Raw genomic sequence first — 21,525 nt, 5'->3', positions numbered from 1 at the left:
CCGAGAAGGTTCGGCTGCGAGGGCTGAATTTCTTTCTCACCGTTTTCCTCTGTGGGGCCTGCCAACAAATTTCCTAACGAGCACAAGGCTGAAAATTGTGTGTTTGGAACCCCCCTGCGGGCACCACGGGGGGAAATTGGAGACTTTAATAGGACTCACATGGTCAGTATGAAAGAAAGAGCAGAAGGCACCGTGGGGGAAGGAGGGAGGGATGGGGAGATGCTGGCCTTTGCAGCAGGAGGGGATGCTTGCTGGGGTGGAAACAAAACTCACCCAACGTTGCTGCAAGAAAATCGCTCCACGTATTGCCCGGAGCCTCCCAAAGTAACACGAGTTTCCCACCGACTTCAAAGGGCCGCAGACAAAGCCCACAAAGAGTTTTTTTTCACTTCTCTGCCCTGACAGACAGCTGAAAATCGCCGGAATTGAGGCAAATCTTCCCTCCTCTTTTCGTGATACGCAGGCGTTCCCCAGACGGGCTGGGGAGGAACAAGAGCATCCTCCTGTCCAGTCCCAGGGCACGAGGTGTCCTGCCCTGATGGCAAGGACCAGGTTCTCCTGGTACCCATGGGATTATGCCACCAGCTCCAGCTTTCTCCTCCTCCCTCTGCAGAGCTGATAAAACCCAAGCGGCCTTTACTTGCCTCCAGACCTGATGCTCTTTTCTCAGCTCTCTTTGCAGGACTTTTGTACCTCCCGACAAAGGGAGCTGCTCCCCAGCCGGGGAGCTCCCTTACTCTCCATGCTTCAGATCTCATGGTGGAAACCCAGATTAGGTCTGGATACCCCCAATGAACCACCAAGCCACTTCTACAGGGTGTCCAGACACACAAATAAGCAAGCTTTATGGAGCTTTATGCTGTGACTTCCAGCTGGAAGTAGCGATGTAGGTGCAGGCTCTCTCTCCATCATTTCTCATCCGTGCAGCGACGCCCTGAACATTTCTTCTTATTTTTTAGTTAGTTAGTTAGTTAGTTCAATAGGCAGAGGAGCAGGAGTTTAGCCACTCAGAAACTCTCTGCCATGCAAAAAGGCATGTGCAGGCTCAGGGCTCACATGGGGGAGAGGTGACTGCGGCTCTCCCTACCTGCCTTTAGCTCTGAAATGAATCCGTCGAGAGCACTGAATTCACTTAAGGCCAGACATATCTGAGCATCGTTTCTGGATGTTTCTCCCAGTGCTGCTGGACTTGGTGGGGGTTTTTGGCCAGCAGCCAGCGCAGCCTGTAAGCCAAAGGCAGGGCTGCAGCCACGGCAGGTCAGCAACGGAGTGTAGAGGACCGAGAAAAGGATGGAATGCCTTGCAGCCCAGCTCCTCCTTCATACGTGAGGAACAGCAGCGAAGCGAGAGAGATTTGGGGTCGGTTGGTTTGCTTGCTTTGGGCCTTCAGACAGCCACCGTGCCCAGGGAAATCTCCGCGGCTCTGGCTGGAGTCAGGCAGGCAGGGGGTGATACAAGAGCAGGACTGAGGGCGGAGAGAGAAATCTGGGAGTCAGCATCTCCAAAGCTTAGGCTTAGGCTAAAGATTTGAAGAGTTGGCGAACGTAAACCTGTGTCTGTTTTGGATCTTTAGGTCAGACCTGACTTAAAAGTGACGTCAATCCCGGACTCGAGAGCAGCCAGGTAAATATTAGATCTGTCCGTCCGATGTAGTATGAGTTCAGCTTCCTACGGACAGAAAGAGCAGGCTTTGCATTTCGGTGAGGCTGTACAGCTTGCCCATGACTCCTCCAAAGCTCACCATAGGCCGAACCCAAGCTTTGGTTCAGCTCACAACAGAAGCTTTGCTTTGCCTTTCACGGTTTCTTCACAGCTCAGCCTCAGCCAGAAGTTGAGCCATCTGAGCACACGAGAAAGGCTTTTCCGACGTGAGATCTGGCTCAGTGGGACACCCGAAATTCTCGGAGGCAAACCGGGCGCATTCAGCTCACCAGCAAATACCCCGAAAGCTTGTGTGTCGCCAGAGCAGAGCCGAGCTCTGAACACTTAATGAACCCTCTGAAATCTGCCCGTCGTGGCTGAAAAACCACATCAGAGCTCCCTTCCCCGAAACCGCATCAAAAACCTCTCCCTTATAAACCCGATTTGCTGTGTTCCTGTTTATAATTCAGCTGGCAGTGCCAGCCTGGGAGGATTCAGTCCCTACCAGAGGATCTCATGGTATTTTCCAAACGTTCGTGAATACCCTCGAGAAAAAAAAGGGATACAGTAAGCCGGCTGTCTTACATCCCTGGTGAATTAATGCAGGATAAACAACACCGACTGACCTTCCCCGTGAACCAAGAGGTTGTGGCAGCATCGAGCACACCGGCCTCGCCTCCCAGCACACGATACAGCTGCTGAAAGCTCCCTCTCCGTGTGGCAGCACGGTCGGCACTGATTGAACCCCCCTGGCACGAAATGCCCTGGGATCACCTCCGAGCATCCCTCAGCCTGCTTCACGCTGGAAAGAATCTGCTCCATCAGTTCGTGGCTGCTAGCCACGGGGACAACTGGGAGTCACCTTCGCGATGCTTCCCTCCGAGCAGCCCTGTCCCTTGTCCTGGTTGTGATACCCAGAGCTTGGTATCCACAACTGCATCCACCCGGGTATTTATATCCCTGGTCCTCTCTGCATAAAAGAAAATCAGTAATTTATACCTTGCAGCAGCAACTGTGCCTACGGTCATTGACCGGAGAGCCCTGGGTGCGAGTTTTCAGCGACAAAAACACGGAAACGCCCCGCAAAATCCGCTCCTGGTGTCTTCCTTCCCTAACAAGGGTGATCGCTCACCACCCGGGGATTGCAAACCAAGGGATTTGGGAAGGCTTATGCACGGCAGGGAGATTAGCACGGACTTGAGCCGTCTGGCTTGAAGACGGGGGAGTCATGATAGCGGCATTCACGGCAACCGCCAGCTCAGTCCAGACTTTATTTCCCACACAGAGAGCTAAGACAGTTTCTCATGTGCATCTTCCTTAGATTTAGCCATTCGGGGTCTTTTTTCTATTATTATTGCTTATTTTTTTCTCTTCTCAGCTGGGCCACGAGTGGATTGTAATTTCCCCGGAGGGGCTGCCCATGCAGACGGCTGGTCTGGGTACCACCCATCCCACTCGGGGGGGTTACCGGTGCCCTAAGCCAGGTGAACAGAGGATGCTGCGTGCTCGGGGCCCCACAGATCTGGGTTAGCATCCCCTTGAGACAGGCTCCCCGCGTGACCTTGAGCACGCTGCTCAGAGGTTCGTCTCAGAGCCGATTAGGGGATTTAACATCATTTTCCTTCAAACTAGCAGGAGGGGGTCGCTTGTGGGGCTTTTGTTTTGTTTTGTTTTGTTCTGTTTCTCTTAAATCTGTTAGGTGGCTTCGTACGTCTCAGCCATAATCTCCCTGGGTTGCAGATGCGGATGCAACCATCCAGCAGATGCAAGTGCTCCACACGCAGCAATAATTAATGAACTCTGAGCTCTTGTGCCTGAGCACACGGCCCCTATCTCATACTTCCCTCCTCTGACGAGATTAACGGACCTTTCAGAGCCTTGTGGCGAACATCAACACGAACCGTGCTATGTGAAAACATCCTCTGGAGGAGCGCTGTGTCCTGCAAACACTTCATTTTTTTTTTTTTGCAGGAGTCTCCAAACAGGGCAATCGAATAGAAACGAGGTGCGAAGACCCGCACAGCACATTGCTGCGGGTGCCTTCACACCAAGCATCCCTCCAGTGACCTCAGCTGATTTACCAGGCTCACCAGCCCTCCTGGGTCCTCCCGTGGGACCAGAGCTGAACTAGCTAAGAGATGGCTGCCGGGCTCCTCCAGAGGGAAGAACGTAAGCCCAGAGAAGAAGAAAAGCCACGCAGTCAGATGGCCAAGAGCTATATTTAATTTCTGTCTCTTAATATTCATGTCTCTTCCGTGCCCAAATTAAACCACAGGATTTCGTGATACTTGGGTGCGAACTCGTATCTGGGATGGAGATAAACTGAAACAGAGCTGTGTGAGAGCTCATGAGATAAAATCCTGCCTTACTCCCCTCCCGATCGCTCCAGCTGTGACGTTTTTGCCCTCGAGCTGCGGGGACTGGCTGATCACAGGCTCTGTTGCATCGCGGATGCCTGTTTCGCTCTCGTGTTAGAGGAATGCTTCAGACAGAACAATCACCGGGGATCTTGAAGGAAAAGGACACCACCTTGTGCGAACCTCGCTGGGTGACCTCCCCGGAGAAGGGCATGCCCTCAAGTCCATGGATTGTTAATATCCTCCACCAGTGGGGACGAGCACAACGACTGATGTGCAAGACTGGGGACAGAAGAAAAGCTCCAGCAAGGGCTTCAGCATCAAGGAAAAGTCTCAAGGAAACAGGGAGAGGGGTAGGGCATTCGCCCAAACAACCCCAAGGTTTTGATGGAGATGGATGAATTTCATCACAGTTCTCCTATCTTCTGCAAATTCAGGGATATAATATCACTGGGACAGAGATGAGCAAAAGCAGTCTCTAAGAGCAGGTATTTAATGCAAGAATTCCTCCAATGAAAGTGTTTGGGGTTCGGAGATAGCTTGGAAGCACAGGTTTGTTGTCAAAGACCACCAGAGAACCAGGGAGAAGAACAAGAGCAGCGAGATACGTCTGATCTCTGTGCTGAAAATCAGTCCTGAGATCGGTGTGAAGCACTACAAGGCATCCAGCTTGCTTGCTGTCCTGCTTGCCTGATGCTCAAGGGGCCAAACTCACGCACAGGCACACCACCAGGCACCCCACAACCCTTTAGAGTTTAGACCGGGACTCCTACGTACCCTACATTTTCAACGGGGATGCTGGAGAACGGGCTGATGATAAAGACAGAGCCTCAGAGCAAGAGGGAAAGTCAACCAGCAATGCCTCTGATGGCAGCCAGGATTTCCTTTACACTGAATCCAGCACACCGTCCCCATCATCTTCTGCAAGACCTCGCTCGTGCTCCTAAATTTGGCAGCTGTCATCTCGGGGAATTACGTGATCTGGAGCTAATGCAATTAGCTGTGACTTTGAAGGCGCACAGCAGCTTCTCATCACTCTCCCAAGAACCTTAGACAACTTGGGGACAGCAGCCAAGCTCAAACCGACTGCCAGGAGTGTCATGTGCTGTTCCAGAGCTGAGATAGTGTCTGCAACAGGAACAGAGCCCCGGACAGATTGGGAGAAGGATGTGGGAGGGAGAGGAGATGAGAATGAATGAAGACAAAGAGGGACCGACATCGGGGGAGGGATGGCCACATGGCTACAGGGTCAGAGCGCAAAGGGGAGTGAAGGGAAGAGGAAGGGCAGAGCAATACGAGACAGTAAACGGGAGGGAAAAACAAGAAAATAAAAGAAAAATCATGTAGATAAAAGAGAAGGGCTGGGAGGAAGCAGAGACATTGAGAGGGGGAAAGATAGTGCATGGAGATAGGGATGTGGAGTTCCGTTTGTGGAAATGGCCGGGGCTGGCGCTCAGGGCTTCCTCAGTCTCATTTCTGCAGCACCAGCGCTGTCATCTCACAAGAGATGCTTCAGGCCAGGCTCCGGAGACAGGACATGACCCTGATGGTCTGTTAATGCCCTCCCTTCAGGACAACTTAACCCTCGTCCAGCGTTAGCCCCACACAGATCTCCTCTCACCCACGCGTCTGAAGGTTGCTGCCCGTATCCGCGATGCTCCGCGCTGAATCCCTGGCAGGACCAGGGACAAGGTTTTACAAACGCTGTCACCGATGGGTCCTGATTAACCACAGCCTGGCGAGAAAGGCTTAAAGCGTGATCAAAGGCAGAAAAGACAGTCTGACTTGCCGGAGATGAAGCAAATAAGAAATATTCTCCACTGGCCCATAAAGCTGCTCCCGTTCATGTGGTCGGCTCTTTTATGAGTCTTGACGTATTGCAAAAAGTTACAATAAATACTCCCAAAGATGAGGTTTTCTGCTAGAGGCCTTCAGAGGGCATGGACCATTCTTTTCTTTCATTTTACTGCCAGGGAGGCACCGTCTGTAAGAGACACCCTTACCAGGAGCAGCTGGAGGTCCCACACCAGCCGTGCCGGTGAGTTTGTGGATTTTTGTGTTCACTGCATGACCACAGGACTTCTTCTAAATCCCCATTTTGACCCCGAGGTGCCCATACACGCCTAGGGTGATTTATACAAGCCCTCAGCATCCCTCAACGGGGCTACGAGATACGCAGGCAGCCTGTGCGGGCACAGAGACAAAACTTACTGTGCCTGCCGTGGGCAGCCACCACGTGCATACGCCGCGGACACCTGGGTTTCTTGGCCACCCCACGGCCCTTGGTGGGAAGCCTGTGCTTGCAGACAGCTCGTGTACGGCACCTGCAAAGCAGACACAGTCGGAGCCTTTTGGTGAAGCAGCCTGCCAGAACCCAGGAGCCCCAGATAAATGCAGGGCTGCCTCCAGAACTATGCATGGAAGAACATGCCTTCGTATGTCCCTGTATATAAAAGTTATACAAGGGTGTTTCAAGACTTATTATTTTTTTTTTTTTTTTGCCCTGAGAAAGTCGATCCGGAGCTCAACAGCCCGCTGAGGATTTCTGCTCTGCGCAGAGAAGGTCCTGCCCATTGTTCTGTGGTCCACAAAAAGGTGTTGAGTGTGCCTGTGTGTTAGGTTTTCAAGAACATAATGTACATGGAGTGTGTACAAGGGCAAACACAGCCTGAAAACAGAGAACCCAACCAGCACGGCTTGGTTTGTGCGGTGTAGAAAGGAGATGCGAGCACTGAGCAGAGTGTCACGGCCCCAGAGCTGGGACCACATTCTGCCCTGGAGAGCCCCTGGTTTTACACAGCAAAAGGAATTCCCAGCCCTTCTTTTCCAGGGGAATGAACGTATTAACACGAGTCGCTCCTTGAAGATTAGAGAGGCTGGTGTAATTACAGATGAACTCAGCAGCATGCCTAGCCCTCATAAACCTGACCTCCAACGGGCTCAGCCTCACCTCGGCCAGCCCGCGCGCTCCGAGCACACCGCGGTAACCAAGAGCAGATGCCGAGACGCCTCTACAAACAGATGAATGCGTCTAGGTTGGGGTATTTGGACACAGAAAGATAAGCAGGTGTCGGCGTCGCATCACCTATGACACCATCCATCACGCTGGGCTGATGGCTCCAGATGGCACCTACAAAAGGGGCTGCGTCAACACGCACCACGGCGGTGCCAGCCCCGAGAATCTGAAAAGGACAGATAGGGATGGGAGAGAAAGGCGTCCTTCTGGGGCTTGCAAGAGGAGTCTGCCTCTCTTCCTGCACAGTCGGCCTGGATGCGAGCAGAAGGAGAGACAGGCGGCGGCTGGAGATGTTCCGGGGAGACGCGTGGTTCACCAGCGGTGCTGAATTTCCTTTCCCACAGCAGCTCAGGTAATAAAAGCTGCACAAACACCGTCTGCAGTGCAGAGGGACCGGGAAGCTAATCAGGTTTTGGTTGGAGTTTAGAGACAAAAAGAAAGCTTGGGAGCAAATGTGTTTTTTTCCCAGGGTGGCACTGCTTGGCTTGCTGGAAGATGGCAGCTCCGAGCCCGGTCCTGTGCAGCACCGGGGAGTGACTGCAGCTGGGGCACCTCGGTGAGCGGTACCCAGCTAAATTAGAAGGGGCAGAGAAAAAAATAAAAATGAAGCTAACATTCCCAGCATCGCCACGACTTGGAGGTTATTAACCCCAATTTTCTCGTGAAATTCTAGCTTAGGCAAACACTTTTCGCTCGTCGCGGAGAGCTGAGTCACTTCTCCTTCCCATCCGCAGCTGTCAGAGCACTGCTGGGCTCTCACCCTGTTGCAGGGGGAGAAACTTCTCCCTCCTCCGTGTCACCCTCACTGCACGCACGATGGACCAGGGACCTCTTCTGTGCCCTGTGCCAGCCTTGGTCGTTTGTCCCCATGTCACATTTGCCTCGTGACAACGCAAATCTCTGCCCGCAGTGCCGCGCAGAGAACCTGATGAAGCTGAAAGCTTACTTGGTGAAAAATATGTGTATTTTACATCAGCCCCTGCATTTTTGCATACCAAGTGACCTGCGATGATGTGAGAAGAAGTGGCTGGCAGGTCGGGGGCTGGTTTTTTGTGCTGTGGGTCTTGTTGCTTGGAGCACACACAAAATCAGAGCACAACAGGCACAGGGATGCTGCACGCATAGACCTGGCAGAACCGAGCACCACCACCCCACGGCACCATGAACAAAACCTCCCGTTTTAACCCTAAAACCATGAAAAAAGACCCCGTCGGTCATGCCCAGCTCCCTGTCACCACAGGCACCCTGCAATACGTCTTAACAGAGCACCTACTACTCACACCATGGCACGTGGGCACCTCGAAGCTCTTCCCAAGACCTGCAGCACCTGGCTAAAGGCTACAAAACACAATAAGCCACAGGAGGAGGGAGGGAAGGGCACTGCCAACACCGTGGGGTGGCTTTAGAGCAATGGGAACGTAGCAATACTCATCGTCCGTATTCCGTGACATGCCAACAACGTGGCACCCCGGACAGCAGCCGATTTGTTTTGTTAATATCCCCGTCTCCTTCTGAGATTGTCAAAAGGCAGGTGCTGTCATAAAGGGAAAAAAAAAATCCAGCTGGGGATGGATGGATGTGACTGGTGCGTACCGCTTGTGGGGACGGCATTGAAGAGAACGCTGGAAAAAAAAAAAGTAAGAAAAAAGGGATTTTACCATTTTCCTTCTGATCCGTTTATGAAACGTCTCCCAGTTGGGAATCATTGGAGCGAATTATTCTTCCAAGAATATGCTGGAGTAACTCGATTGATTTTTATGGAGTGCCTCCAGCCCAGGTTGGAGTAAAGGCGGTGGGAATCCAACCATCCCTTTTTAATGTAGTCTGGCCTCAGAAGCTGCCAGCCCCAGGGAACTGGGTGGTGTGGGATGCTTCTGAGCCTGCAGGCACAGCCTACAGTCCTAGACGGGCTTCAGGAAGAGCTGCTTTAGTTTTCAAGCTCCTAATTGAACTAATTGAGCTTCTGCAATTTGCCAGAGTTAACCCTCCCCTCGCTCACCGCAGGAGGCCAAAACCTTGCTGCCGATTCATTTTTGCACGACGTTTTCCACAACAAAGGGGAGATGAAAACCGTTGTTGCTCCCGGACCTCTCAGGGTCTCCCTTTGATTGTTGCATTTCCTACCGGTGTCAGCACTTGTGCTATTAATGATCTAGACCACGGGTCATTAAAAACCATTTGGGGGGGGGTAGGGGGGGGGAGCTGCAGCCCCATAAGGAAGGATTAGAGCCCCCTCGCTATTAGAGAGTGAATATTCACCCCATCCAATTAAAGAGATCTTTGCCTAATACCGGGAACGCTGCTTCTCCAACTGCCCCTCTGGCAGCAAGGCTGGGAAGCCGTGGAATAATTTTATCTCCCCCGAATAAACCAAGGAGGTACCCGACAAAGAAGCCTGGATGTCTTTCTGCATCCGAGGTGCCCACTCCGAAACGGGAAAGCGGTGCCGTTCGGGGAAGCACGGGCTGCAGACGAGCTTCACGGAGATATTTCAGCCGAGGGGGCCGCGGAAACGGGGTCCTCCAGTTCCAGTGTCCTTTCGTTTCCTTTTAACGTTAATGGGATTAAAATCTCAGTTGGGTGGAGGTGCGTGTTTTTGCACGCAGGAGATAAAGATGCGCAAATGCCAGCCCCGTCGATGGGAGAGTAAATGGAAAGAAAAAAGGAGGAAGAGGCCACGGTGGCTGAAGGAGCTCACTCACATCCTCAGCTTCTTCCCCAGGCTTGGGGAAAGCAAGATCTCTTGTGTTCAGAGCTGTGAACACGATCTTAGGTCTGGAGTGGGTAAAATCCCTTTTCTTGCCCAAAAAGCACCATTAATACAAGGCAAAACAGCAATGAGTCATGCAGGCACCAAAGAGGAGTCCTGTGCACACAGCTCCGTACCTCGTGCCCAAACTACTTTTGGGGAATCTTAGAGAAGAAGGAAAAAGGGCTTCAGCAGCCACAGTCCCCATCGTCCCCTCAGCACAGCTTCCCCCGGGGCTGCTCCTATTGACAGCATCTCCCAGTACGGCCAGTCCGAGAGGTCAGTAACCATCAGTGCCCCGTGGGAGATGGTGCACAAAGAGGAGATCCCAGCTCATTCCCCCCTGTGTCCCGCAGCCTGCACCCTCCTGGCCCCCAAAATAACCCCGCTTCACCTAGCTGGGCTCCCATCCGAGCTCCAAGGCCACCTTCACCCGCAGAAATTACTTCTCCAGGTCCCTGGCTGTAATCTCCTTGAACACAAAGAAAAATGAAAGGACACTGTATTATTACGACGGCAGAGCTGAATTTACGGCAGGTAAATAATTGGCATAAGAGGGTTTTTTCACAAAGCAGACCTCTGGACCCCTTTGTTTGTGGGTTTCTAGCAAACGCCGTGCCAGGCTGACTACAGAAACCTGCATCACCACCACATGGAGAGAGAGATTAAAAAAAAAAAAAAAAAGCTCTTCTATTTATTATAAAACTTTAATTGGCTTTAAAGAGTGACTGTCGTGCTGTCTGACACTTTAAAGTGTTCCGTGCAGTAGGAGACATAAAACATGAATCATTGCACTTGTTTTTCATCGTCTCTCTTGCCACATCTGCTAATTATTTAATCTCCCATGTCAGAGGCAGGACTTTTGCGCCTTTTCCTGCCCGTTTTTTTTCCTTCCTATTTTCTCCTGCACTGGAATATGGCACAGGTATTGCCCTGGTGCACTTGGGTGCAGATGGCACGGGTTAGGGTCACTTCAAGGGGTTAGAGACGTGCACGGGCAAGGGATGTGTCCATGGCCCGTTGAAGTCTAGTCAAGTCTAGGCTTACAGATCGTGGTGCCTGCACAAGAAATGGTGACCCGTGACCAAAAGGACCAAGAACCGTCTGTGGAACAACTCCCTGAAGCACCCCACGTGTGTGCTGCTTTGGTGGGACTGGGCAGTTGCTCCTCTCCCTTCACACACAAGGAGGTTTTCACTCCAGAATAGGGGGACCAATATTTTCCCACAACTCTTTCTGCTGCCAGCATCACCACGTGAACACGTTGCCATCCTCATCCCCACGGCAGCGTCCTCCTTGTGCGGAGGAAACAGCTAAAAACCCTGAATCCACCAGAAATGGTTAGAAGATTTCAGAAAGGAAAATAATAATAATAATAATAATTTTTCCAATCTGCAGCACTCGAAGAGAGATTTTAAAATATTGCAAGACACCCTGTGGGCAATAATGAAAGAAAAGCCTGGGTAGATGGATGGAGAGAAGTCCCAGTTATGTTTCTGTCCCCTGTAAGAGACTGCTAAGAGTCCTCCAAAGGACCACAGCAAGCCAGCAAACCCCCTGTCCCTTTCCCAGTGTGCAGGACCTGCAGGGTATGGATCACTTTCCATATGGGCTGGAAAATTGGGATTTCTCCTCTGCCTCTAGCACTGGGGCATCCCGGGGGGCTGCTCCCCTTCGCCATTCTGCGTGCCCGCGCTGTGATTTCTCTCTTGGTTCTGGTGCTCGGTGGCAGAGCTGCTTGCGGTGCGCACGTCGCCCGCCTGGAGAGACTCATATTGGAAAGGAACAAGAGTGATGCAACGAGAGAGATGCAAGCAAATTGGATGCAAGAGCAAAAAAAAAAAGATGGTGCTGGTCCCCAGCATGTGCCAGCAGCCTTGCTGCCCCCCTACCTATCCACCCTCCCGCGGGTTTGCCTGGGCTCTCTCTGGTCTTTTCCTCACTCTCCTTTCACTCCCGGAGCCCAGAAACACAAGGTGAGAACTCTACTTCTAATTTTGCACGGCTCGTTGATGAGGTCCACGTTGAACAAGCTCAATTCCGAGGTCATCCCTTCCCCCTGAGTTCCCCACTCACTCCATCGCCTCCCCGAAGGCCCTCAAGCAGAAGGGTTAGAGGAGCTTTAAAGCTGCAACAAGAACAAACTGGGCACGCGTGGGATCTTTGCACGATGCTCACTCCCCACCACAACCCTGCAGCGTGTTCAACCTGACAGTCAAAGCATCTGAAGAAAGGGATTTCGGCACCCACGGAGCCTCTCCAGGTGCTGCACCCCTCTCCGAAAACCAAGCACACCATCCGAACTGCGAAAACGGCGTGCAACCATCATCACGGGGAGGCTGCTGGGACAACTCATCGCCCCTCACAGGCAGTCAGCTTATGATATGAGGGATGGGATCGTGCCGGTTGAGCGGGCACAGCTGCTAATGTTATTCTTGTTCATCGGAATACTTAATCCGACTTCTTTCTTTTTTTTTTTTTTTTTTTTTTAATAAAAATAAATCCTCGATGACTATTTGCCCGAGGCTTTAGTTGGAGCGGCTAATGGGGCGATCACGTGCGCTGAGCCCTCCGTACGGAGCAGTGAACTGCATCGAGAGAGCAGAGCTCGAGGAGGGAGGGCAGGAGGAGAGCCAACGGAGGAGGAAAAATGCGCGTGAAATGCTCTGCATGGGGCCTCTGGATGAATGGCTGGGAGCAGGTTTGGGATGTCCGTGTGCAAGCCTGAAAGGGAGCAGCCAGGAATTGCTGTGGCCCTTGGAAAAATCCCCCCAAAATAAGGGCACAAGCCCTGGGGATGGGAAACGTGGTAGATAAATGGGAGCAGAGCCCAAATGAGCAAGCGTCCAGGCAAATAGATGACGAAGAGACCTCAGGAAGATGAAGGCCAGAAGGGCAAGTCCAGCCCTGAGCAGGGGGTGGCACCATGCAAGGGTTTTTTGTAGCCTTTTTTCTTTCATTTTCCTTACAGTCCCCAATTATCCACCTCCTCTGAGCAGCCAGAACAGCTCACACCCATTTTGGCTCAAAGCAGGAGCACGGTCTGGGCGCAGCATCCCTCCGAGCCAAGCCCCGAGCCCATCCATCAATGCCACACACGTCCCGCAGCCAACAGGTTCCCGAGACACACACGGCATACAAAGGAAAAGAAATGCCAGAAGATCAGACCCGGAGCTGAAACTAATTGTTCAATAAGCCACCAACAACAAAGCGTTCGTTGGGTTTGTTTCTCAGCCTTTCATCTGCGAGAAATAAACACTTTGGGGAGAAGGGAGAGAGGTGCCAAGAGACAGGGCAGTGCTGGAGCTGGTGGCACCACCAGGAGAGCCAGCAGACGAAGTCGCAGGGGCTGCGATGCTCTCTCCTAGCCCCACAGCAGCACTCCCTGCCCGCACAGGAGTTATGTCAGTGATGCTCTCAGTGCTTTGGTCCAAGAGGGCTTCGTTCAGCTCCGAGGATACCAGCAGCACGATGCCCAGACCGGCAATATCACAGTCCAGTTCCAGAAGCCGATGAGGAATAAGACCTCGCATTCGGGGCTATTATTCTGGGAACGGCAGCGTCTCTTTCAGAGTAGATTAATTGACAGGAATAATAAAAAAGAATATGTTGATAACTCTGGACATACAGAACATTTTTATTCATGCTGGAAAGAAGCCCAGATGTAATAGACTCGCACAGACACCCCCCGTCTCCTCCCCTTCCTTGGTGCAGTAGGAACGATCGTCAATTTCTTTCCTGAGCCTTAATGAACCGAGGGTTGGACAGGATCTGGGGCAGCCAGCGAGACAAAATCCTAGCAGCCTCGGCACGAGGCAGATTGCTGGGCTTCGCCCGACCGCAAAAATTAACCATCTACCCAACATATGGGTCCCAGAGAGTCTCCTGCAGAGCCCATTCCTCCTTCCACCCCCTCAAGCAGGCTAATCCCCTTATTGTTATTTAGAGGCACAGAGAGGGGTCGGCTCCACAACCCCAAAATCCCCATGTCTAGGAAGAGAGCTTAGAGATTCGCCTCCCATGAAGGGGAAGAAGCAAAGAGTCAGACCCAGGCAGCCCCGAAATCCACGAGCCTCTGAAATTTGGATCAAGACCCGAATTTCTCAAACGCAGCCCGGCACCATCAGCACGTCGTGTGCCCGTACGAGGGGCTCGCTGCAGCCTAGCAACTAACACTGAGTGCATCAACCAGCTCAAAGCTTACGGGAGGAAAAAAAGAGGATCAACCTCAGAACAAGGCAAAGACCACAAGACAAACACCGAGGCGTTGATGCACGGGAAAGGGAGCAACACGAAGTCTCCCTGCGGTTCCCTGGACAGGGGAGCAGCACCTGAAAAATTCGGTGTCCTCAGAGACAATGCTGCCCAACTGGATGGAGGTCAGGAAAGGCAACTGGAAGGACCAGGGGTCTCACTGATGCAGGGCTCACAGAAATAAATAGGACCAATGTTATTAAGCTAAATGTTTTGTCTCCAGACAGAATCCCAGTCCCATTGCCCACCCATATGGCATGGAGAAGAGGCATCTCATGAGGACAAGACCCAGAGATGGGTGACACCAACCTGGTGTAATCCAGCTTCTCTCCTGCTCCATGCCTCGGTGTGCCAGACACATCCAAGAGGCAAATCCCAGCTCAGACTGACCAGCTGGGACCTGGCAGGGGAGCAGGGGACATCTGTGGTGCCACAGCGTGTACCTGCAGGAGATACATCATCACCTGAAAAGACACACGGTATCCCACACAACATCCTTGTCTCTGAATGAGAGACATGGATCTGATGGATGGACCACTCGGTGGGACCTGGGCAGGCCTGAAGGTGGGCCTGTGCGAGCCTCGTGAGGTTCAACAAGGCCAAGTGCAACATCCTGCAGCTGGACTGGGGCAATCCCAAGCCCAAATCCAGGCTGGGTGGGGAATGGATGGAGAGCAGCCCTGAGGAGAAGGACCTGGTGGATCCAATGTATTGCCACGTGCTGTCCCCAATTCAGTGGCCAAGCCTATTCTGAAGTGCACGCAGTCCTCGCTGCAATTAAATTTCTACCTTTTTCCAGCTTCTGGGACCGCGCTGCTGAAGCAAACCCATCCCTGCTGCCTTCCCAGATGCCATTCGGCATGCCCAAATCTTTCCATGAATCAGCAGGGAACCTTATTGATGTGCTTGTTGTGGCAGCAGAATTAACTGCTGAGGTGATTTTACCCGAGCAGCACGTCAATCCCATTTTCTATTATTAGGCATCCACGTGTTATGTTCATTGATCCTGGACACTAAATTTCCTCGGGGGTTAACGATACTTTCAACACGCAGACAAAAATCCATGGAAGCTTAAAGAATACTCAAGCGCAAGATTCCCGGAGGTCCCCGGGGACCGTGTGTTCTTCAGTTTACACAGACACGTCAATACATCTCCTTAATTTCATTTCATTATTCCTGCCAGCCAGTACGTATGTTCCCCCTAGACCGACTTGAAGGAGTATTTTTTACGAGAGGCACTGCCCGGCTCATTAGGTCTACCCCGTGTTTTGTGAGCTCGGCGGTCAAGCTTCGAGACCAGAGCGAAAACTTGCTCAATTCCTTTGGTTTTCACAGAAATAGGATGTAAGTATTAAGGCCTCTTGTGAAAGCACCAAGAAATGGGCGATTCCAAAGGGATCTTGTTATAAAAGTCTAATTAATGTCCTATTACAACGTGAGAGCCGATAAACATCCCCGTTAGCTGAGCAAAGACGGGCAGAGATTGCAATAGACCAAGACCATAGACCAAGTAAAGGGGTGGGAGATCACCTGGAGGTGTAGGGATAAAAAACTGCAGGCAGAGGAGTGAGGGAGAAGGGGAATGAGGGGTGGGTGCAGGAGAAGGGAACACACCTTCCCTGTGGATAGAGGCATACAGTAGCTGCAAGAACACAATCAATGGGTGGGTGATCAGATGGAAGATGGACACTCAGCTGCTCTTGCCCTTGGTGTTAATCTCTAGGCATTCCCCTACAAAGGGCCTTGAAGACCAGATCAGGCTGGCAAGAGGAGGATGTAGAAAGATCCTTCTCCAGAACTGGACGCTCTCCCAGGTAGGATCCTGATGTCTGAAAACCTTGCCCTGGGACCTCACAGATCATACCGATGTCCTGCAGAGAAAGCTTAAACGGGCAGCTGGCGGTGTATCAGTGACGAGAGCCCGTTTGCTGCCCACTCCAAACCCAGAAGAGTTCCTCTTGCTTCTGCAAAGTTACCGCCAGCACATCCAAAATCTGGCCCATTAGAGCTCCCATCTACCTTCTGTGCGGAATGCAATTTCCTTACATCTGTTCCAGCTAACAAGCAAATAGGGTGAGACACTGAAGGCAGGGAAGACAGGAACGGTGGCTAAATGATGGCTAATGGGCAGCTGATCGAGTAGAAGGACAGATGCGGGGAGAGATGAATGGAATAGATAAGCAGGCATCAGACCCCAATCTCCCAGCAGTTACAGTCTGCTCTGGAAACCCTAATCTTCTGCAGTGTCACTCTCCAATAATTCCAGTTAAATTAGTTATTATCCCCCGTTTGTGTTTGTCCCCGGAATTATTTTGGTGGCGCGGATCAAAGAAGCACCACGGGCTTTAACGCGGCGTGTTGTTTTAAACAGGCAAAGCGTTAGGAGGTGCTCCCCACGTCAGGCATTCCCGTCTCATGCTGGAAAATGGATCTTTAACTCCCAATTAGCGCGTCTCGGGATCTGTCCAAACAACCCCGCCACGTCTCTCCTTGCAAACACAAGCAGATGAGGTTCCCCCGGGACTCTGAGCCAACTCCGCACCTATGAGGGGGAGCTGGGCTGTCACAATGAATAAAGGGTGAGCAGGTACTAACCGATGCTGAATTTAGCCCTGGAACCATAACCCAACTATTCGTAGTTTATTTTCCCACCTAATTCAGTCAAAAAATGCCTTCCACAACTGTACAAAAAAAAAAAAAAAAGAAAGAAGAAAAAAGATCTCATTACATGTTTAATTTAAATCTCTACCAGTGATTAGGATATTTTATTGACTGATCGCCTGCCAAATGTTCTGGTTTAAATCAAAGCTGCTCCAGAGGTCTTCATGAGCCATAACAGAGACGCAGGGTTTGGGGATTTTTTCCTCTGCCTCGGAAAGTCACCGGCCCACACCAGACACTGGGAAGGGCTAGGAGAGCAGCGGGCAAGGGAGTGACAGCGAGATGGATAAATGAGATGGGGTCTGAGAGGGTGAGGGGCTTAAATCCTTGGCTGGAGGAGTTCCCTCCGGCAGACTTGGAGATGTAGAGCGACCAGCAGGTGCAAAGCAATCAGCATTTATTTATTTAGAGCTGTTAGGTGAAGCAAACACGAAGGTGCAGGGGCATTCGCTAGGGTCAGCTGGTCGTGGATGTGAGAATGGGATGAGTCCCATCACAGCAACCAGGAGAAGTGAAATGGAAGGAGAAAGGGGTGAGATGTCTTCCTTATCAGCTACGCTTATGGGACTGCAGGGCCAGGAGAGGAACCTGTGGCAAAGGGATCCCCTAAAAACGGAGTGAGGGAAGAGCAGCAGCCCTGAAATCCCAAGGAAATACCATTTTGTCCACAAAAAAAATGGCAGCATCCCCTCCCAAAATGTATTAGCAGCAATGGGGGTGATGTCCTTCCACCCCAAAACTCAAACACCGCACCCTTACGGATGGAAGTGCAGCAAGCACAGGAGGGGCTGATTTGGGGGCAGGAGCCAGGTTTGTCAGCTACGAGGACATCACCGGTGTCACCTGAACCAGAGAGGATCACTCACAGCAACACGGCCAGAGATCATTGCCTACCCTGACCGGGTTCTTCCTTTTTCTACGTTTATTTTAGTAGACCAAACTAGGCTCAGGTCCCAGCCCATAGCAGGAAGATCTGGTTGGGAAGCTGAAGCCAAACGCCCTATACTTGCCACCTCACCCATATCTGAGACCAAACCAGACAAACCTGGAGAAACCTCTACACCTTCAACGTCCAGAGCTGCGAGCACTTTGGATTTCTGGATTTATTTGCAGGCTACCACTTTAGAGACACAGGAAATTAAAACTAATCTTGGACAGCCATCCAGTTCATGTGCAGTCTGCGTGGAGCTCAGCAGCTCCAGCAGACCTACAGATCCCAAAGCAACTGGCCGGGCCCATCAGGAATTGTCCAGGGGACAGCCATAATCTGCCTTCTGACATGCAGAGGGCCCATAAACAAATGATTACGCTTCTGCGCCTGAGATTCCCTAATTTGCAGAATGTTGATAACGATCGGGGCTAATTGAAAATTTCCCATCAAACATTATTAGGATGGGGAACGGGGACTTTGAATGAACCGATTGCAAAAAGCTTGATTTCCCCCATATATCTAACTTGGACAGCAAGGCAAGCAAACAAACCGAACAAAAGAACCCTCTTAAGTCTTGGGATAAAAGGAAAAAACAGAAAACACCTCCTATTTTCTGGACAGTTCAATGACCTCCCAGGCCTCCTGGGGCTTCTGACGTTTCTTTTATTGCTCTTTTTAAGTAACTGCAGATGCCTAATTGGAAGCTAAGTAGAGCGAGCTTTATTTCAAGTGTTCACCCAACAAAACTGCAGCCAAGTCTGAGTTAAGTCTTTGACAACGATGCAGGGAGACGACAATTCATGAATGAATGAGAGGAGGAGACCGATTATGGAGAAAACTGCACAAGAATGGCCAAATTCTGTTGCTTTGTGTTGTTTTTTTGTTTTTGTTTTTTTGTTTGTTTGTTTGGTTTTTTTTATACATATCTCAGCAGATTTTTAAGTAGCAGTTGCTGGCAGGTCTGGACCTTGCTGTCACCGTGTTTTCATGAGGACTGGGTCATTACATCAATAGATAAGTAAATAAATCAGGTCAGAGCTGATTACCTAGCCTCAGTACCAGTTCCTATCCACACGCCCATCAGCATGGGGGGCTGAAGCTGTTAACTAGGGACAAATTCCACCCCGATCTACCCCCAAAACACATCTGGGCATCAGGCTGGTGCCTGGTTTTGCCTGGTTGACTTTCTGCCCCTAGAAAACCAAGCCAGGCTGGTGGCCAGGACTCTTCCATGCTCCAGCAAGGGTGGGAGCCTTCAGCAAACCATCATCAGCCTCACCTCTGGAGGCTGACGTACATGAGCACCCCTCCAACACGACTCCGGCTCTTGGTTGCCTGCATCACTGGGCTAACAAATACACACACACAAGGATGCAGAGCAATGTTATCGAGCAGTTAATAATGGAGAGTAATTAGCAGAGCCCTGATGAGACACGCAAGCAGAAACACACTGAAGGAGATAGGAGGACTTCCAACAGTGCCAGGAAAGGGTTTGGATCGGACCCCAAAATAGGCATTCACGCTTTAGTTAGCTTTAGACACCTAAATCCCTCCCTGCTGTATGCCTTCAAGCCTGGCCTTTAGTTCTGTTGGAAGGAAGAAGAGAAGCTGGAAAATCCAAAAGAAGAAAATATTGCCAGCAAGGGTTGAAATTTCAAGGAAAATTGGCTCTGGCAGGACAGGATTTGCTGCTGCCTGAGAACTCAGGATCCTTCTGTCAAGGACAGACCAGATTGGAAATCCCAGCTCCCACCTGTCTGAGTCGTGGGGAAGTTTAAGTCTGAAACCCTGCCCGGATCCTGCCTGTACTGGGGTTTGTAGAGCAGTCCCAAGGCTCTCCTCGAGCTCAGGAGGCAGCTCAGCGGTGCCAGGATCAGCAGGACCACGTGAAAGCCATGGCTGGAGGACAACAGCCTCCACCTCGCTTCGGCTGTGCTGGTGCACAGGGCTGCCCTGCTCCTGAAGGACCACAACACTAAAAAGGGCTCTGAGAAAAAAGAGAGGAAGGAGAAGAAAAGTCAAAGCATCTCGATCATACCTCGAATCACTTTCTTTGCTGGATTTTGGGGGAGAGTTCTGTTATTTTGTTCGTTTTTGGGTGTGCATGGTTTTTGGTTTGTTTGCTTTTCGTTTAATGAAAAAGCACAGCTGGGATGGATGGAGGATCACCTTTTCGGAAATATTTAATGACACAGGCAGGTGAAGCCATGCAGCACAGGGAAAATGGGGACTCTTCTGCTGCCCCAAGTGTGAAAGAGTCCTTCAAGCTACAGGAGAAGAAAGGAGATTTGTGCTCTGCAGCTGGAGATCAGATTTATGTCAGACCCCAGCTTCTGATTCATGGCAAATCCCACAACTTTGGGCTTCTGCTTGCTTGCTCAACTGGCTAAAACGTCAACGTTTGGAAATTTTCTGCAAGTGAGAGTGGGAGACTTGCTTAGTGTCAGCAAGGAGGCTTCACTTTGATTTTCTTTTAATTGAGCATGGCAGAAAAAAAAAAAAAAAACGCTTCTCGCAAGGCAAAAATTCATTAAAAAATGACAAACTACACGATCTTGGCTGAAAACGGCGGTCTGCACCTTGCTTTTCTTTAGCACAAAAGCCCTGCATCGAAATCAGTAAGCCCTAGCAAAAAGTTTTGACGAGGGGACATGTTGTCTTGTTTTGAAAACTAATCCACTGGAAAATTATGTATCTGCCTGGAAACACAGCAGCAGTGTGTGCCAAACGCTAAAAGGAGGTTTTGAAAATGCCACGGAGAAGATGCTCTCCTCTCTGGCAACTGCATCCCATTGGCAACCCAAGAAATGCATGGTGGTGGGCTCACATCCCCCTGTCCTCAGATGCTGCTTGTATTTGGGGAAAAAGAGAAGAAAACGATGTGCTCCTTTCTGCTGGCTGCAGATCCTTCTGCCGTTGCAGAAGGAATTTAGGCAAACTTGAAAAAAATGTGAAGTTTGCAGAGAGGAAAGAGTTGAGGGGGGGTGTGGGGGGATCGGCTGCCACACTGAAAGGCAGGGGGAAGGAGCAGCAAGGTGAGCTGCACAGCAGAAAGGGATTAGCTGCAGTGCAGAGCCTGCTGGAGCCTGATCCGCCGTGCTGGTGACCTTGTTGAATCAATTCGGTTCTCCTCTTCTGCCTGCCTTGAATAAAGAAAGACCTGCCTCCTCCCTGCCTGTGTCCCCAGCCCCACGTCACACACTGTAGGTAACATTTCAGACACCCGTAAGGGCCCCCTGTTTTGGGAGGGGAGCTCCCTTTTGGGGCTGTTCATAGGATGGGACACAGTGGTGGTCCCTACACTCAGAAGGTTCATTAAATATATATATATATATATATTAGAAACCAATAAAATATGTTCTCCTGAGCCTCTGACAAAGGACTCGTGAACTCTCACAGTAATTCACGGCCTTTGCAGATCTCATCTCCTCCTGTTGCACGTGCAAGGGGAATTTCTCAGCCCCTGCCTGCCCGAACATGAACAGCTGGCCGCACATATATTAAAAAATACCTGGGTGTGCAGCTTAGCTTTATAAATCCTGCTTCCTCGTGCCATTCACTCAGCACACATTTCCCTGCCAGCCCCACATTGTGTGATGTCTCTAGTGTCCCATAACGTGGTTTCACTCACGCTGAGCTTTGCCCTAAGTTGCGGCGCTGATTTGGCTTTCTCTCCTGCACTCCACCACCTGCTTTCATAAAACTCGTATGAACTGAAAACCTTGGAGCCCCTTCCTTCTTGGCAGACCTGCAAATCGACACAGAGATAATTTCCTAATGCCTCTTCATGCAAAGAGCAACCAGTGGCCCAGTAACGGCAATCAGCTGCAGTTGGACTCGATGATCTTCGTAGGTCCCTTCCAATAGAACTATCCTATCCTATCCTATCCTATCCTATCCTATCCTATCCTATCCT

At 51.0% G+C, this 21,525-nt stretch overlaps 1 protein-coding gene across 11 annotated transcripts in view; it reads right to left on the bottom strand.

Annotated features, from left to right (window-relative positions):
* The window catches only part of PLXNA4 (plexin A4), a 407,314-nt gene that overhangs the window by 274,287 nt on the left and 111,502 nt on the right, over positions 1-21,525 (bottom strand). Inside the window, exon 4 of one of the 11 annotated variants that reach the window (XM_035315939.1) lies at positions 10,257-10,400. The exons of the other annotated variants lie outside the window; for them this stretch is intronic. Coding sequence (XP_035171830.1) covers positions 10,272-10,400 — 129 coding nt within the window. The 3' untranslated portion in view covers positions 10,257-10,271. Of the gene's footprint in view, positions 1-10,256; positions 10,401-21,525 lie in introns of those variants that run through there. 11 annotated transcript variants of the gene reach the window in all.

This window comes from Oxyura jamaicensis, chromosome 1 (genome assembly GCF_011077185.1).
Source record: "Oxyura jamaicensis isolate SHBP4307 breed ruddy duck chromosome 1, BPBGC_Ojam_1.0, whole genome shotgun sequence".
Taxonomy (NCBI): domain Eukaryota; kingdom Metazoa; phylum Chordata; class Aves; order Anseriformes; family Anatidae; genus Oxyura; species Oxyura jamaicensis.
Note: the sequence above shows the minus strand (reverse complement) of the source record. Positions and strands in the feature narration are given on the sequence as shown.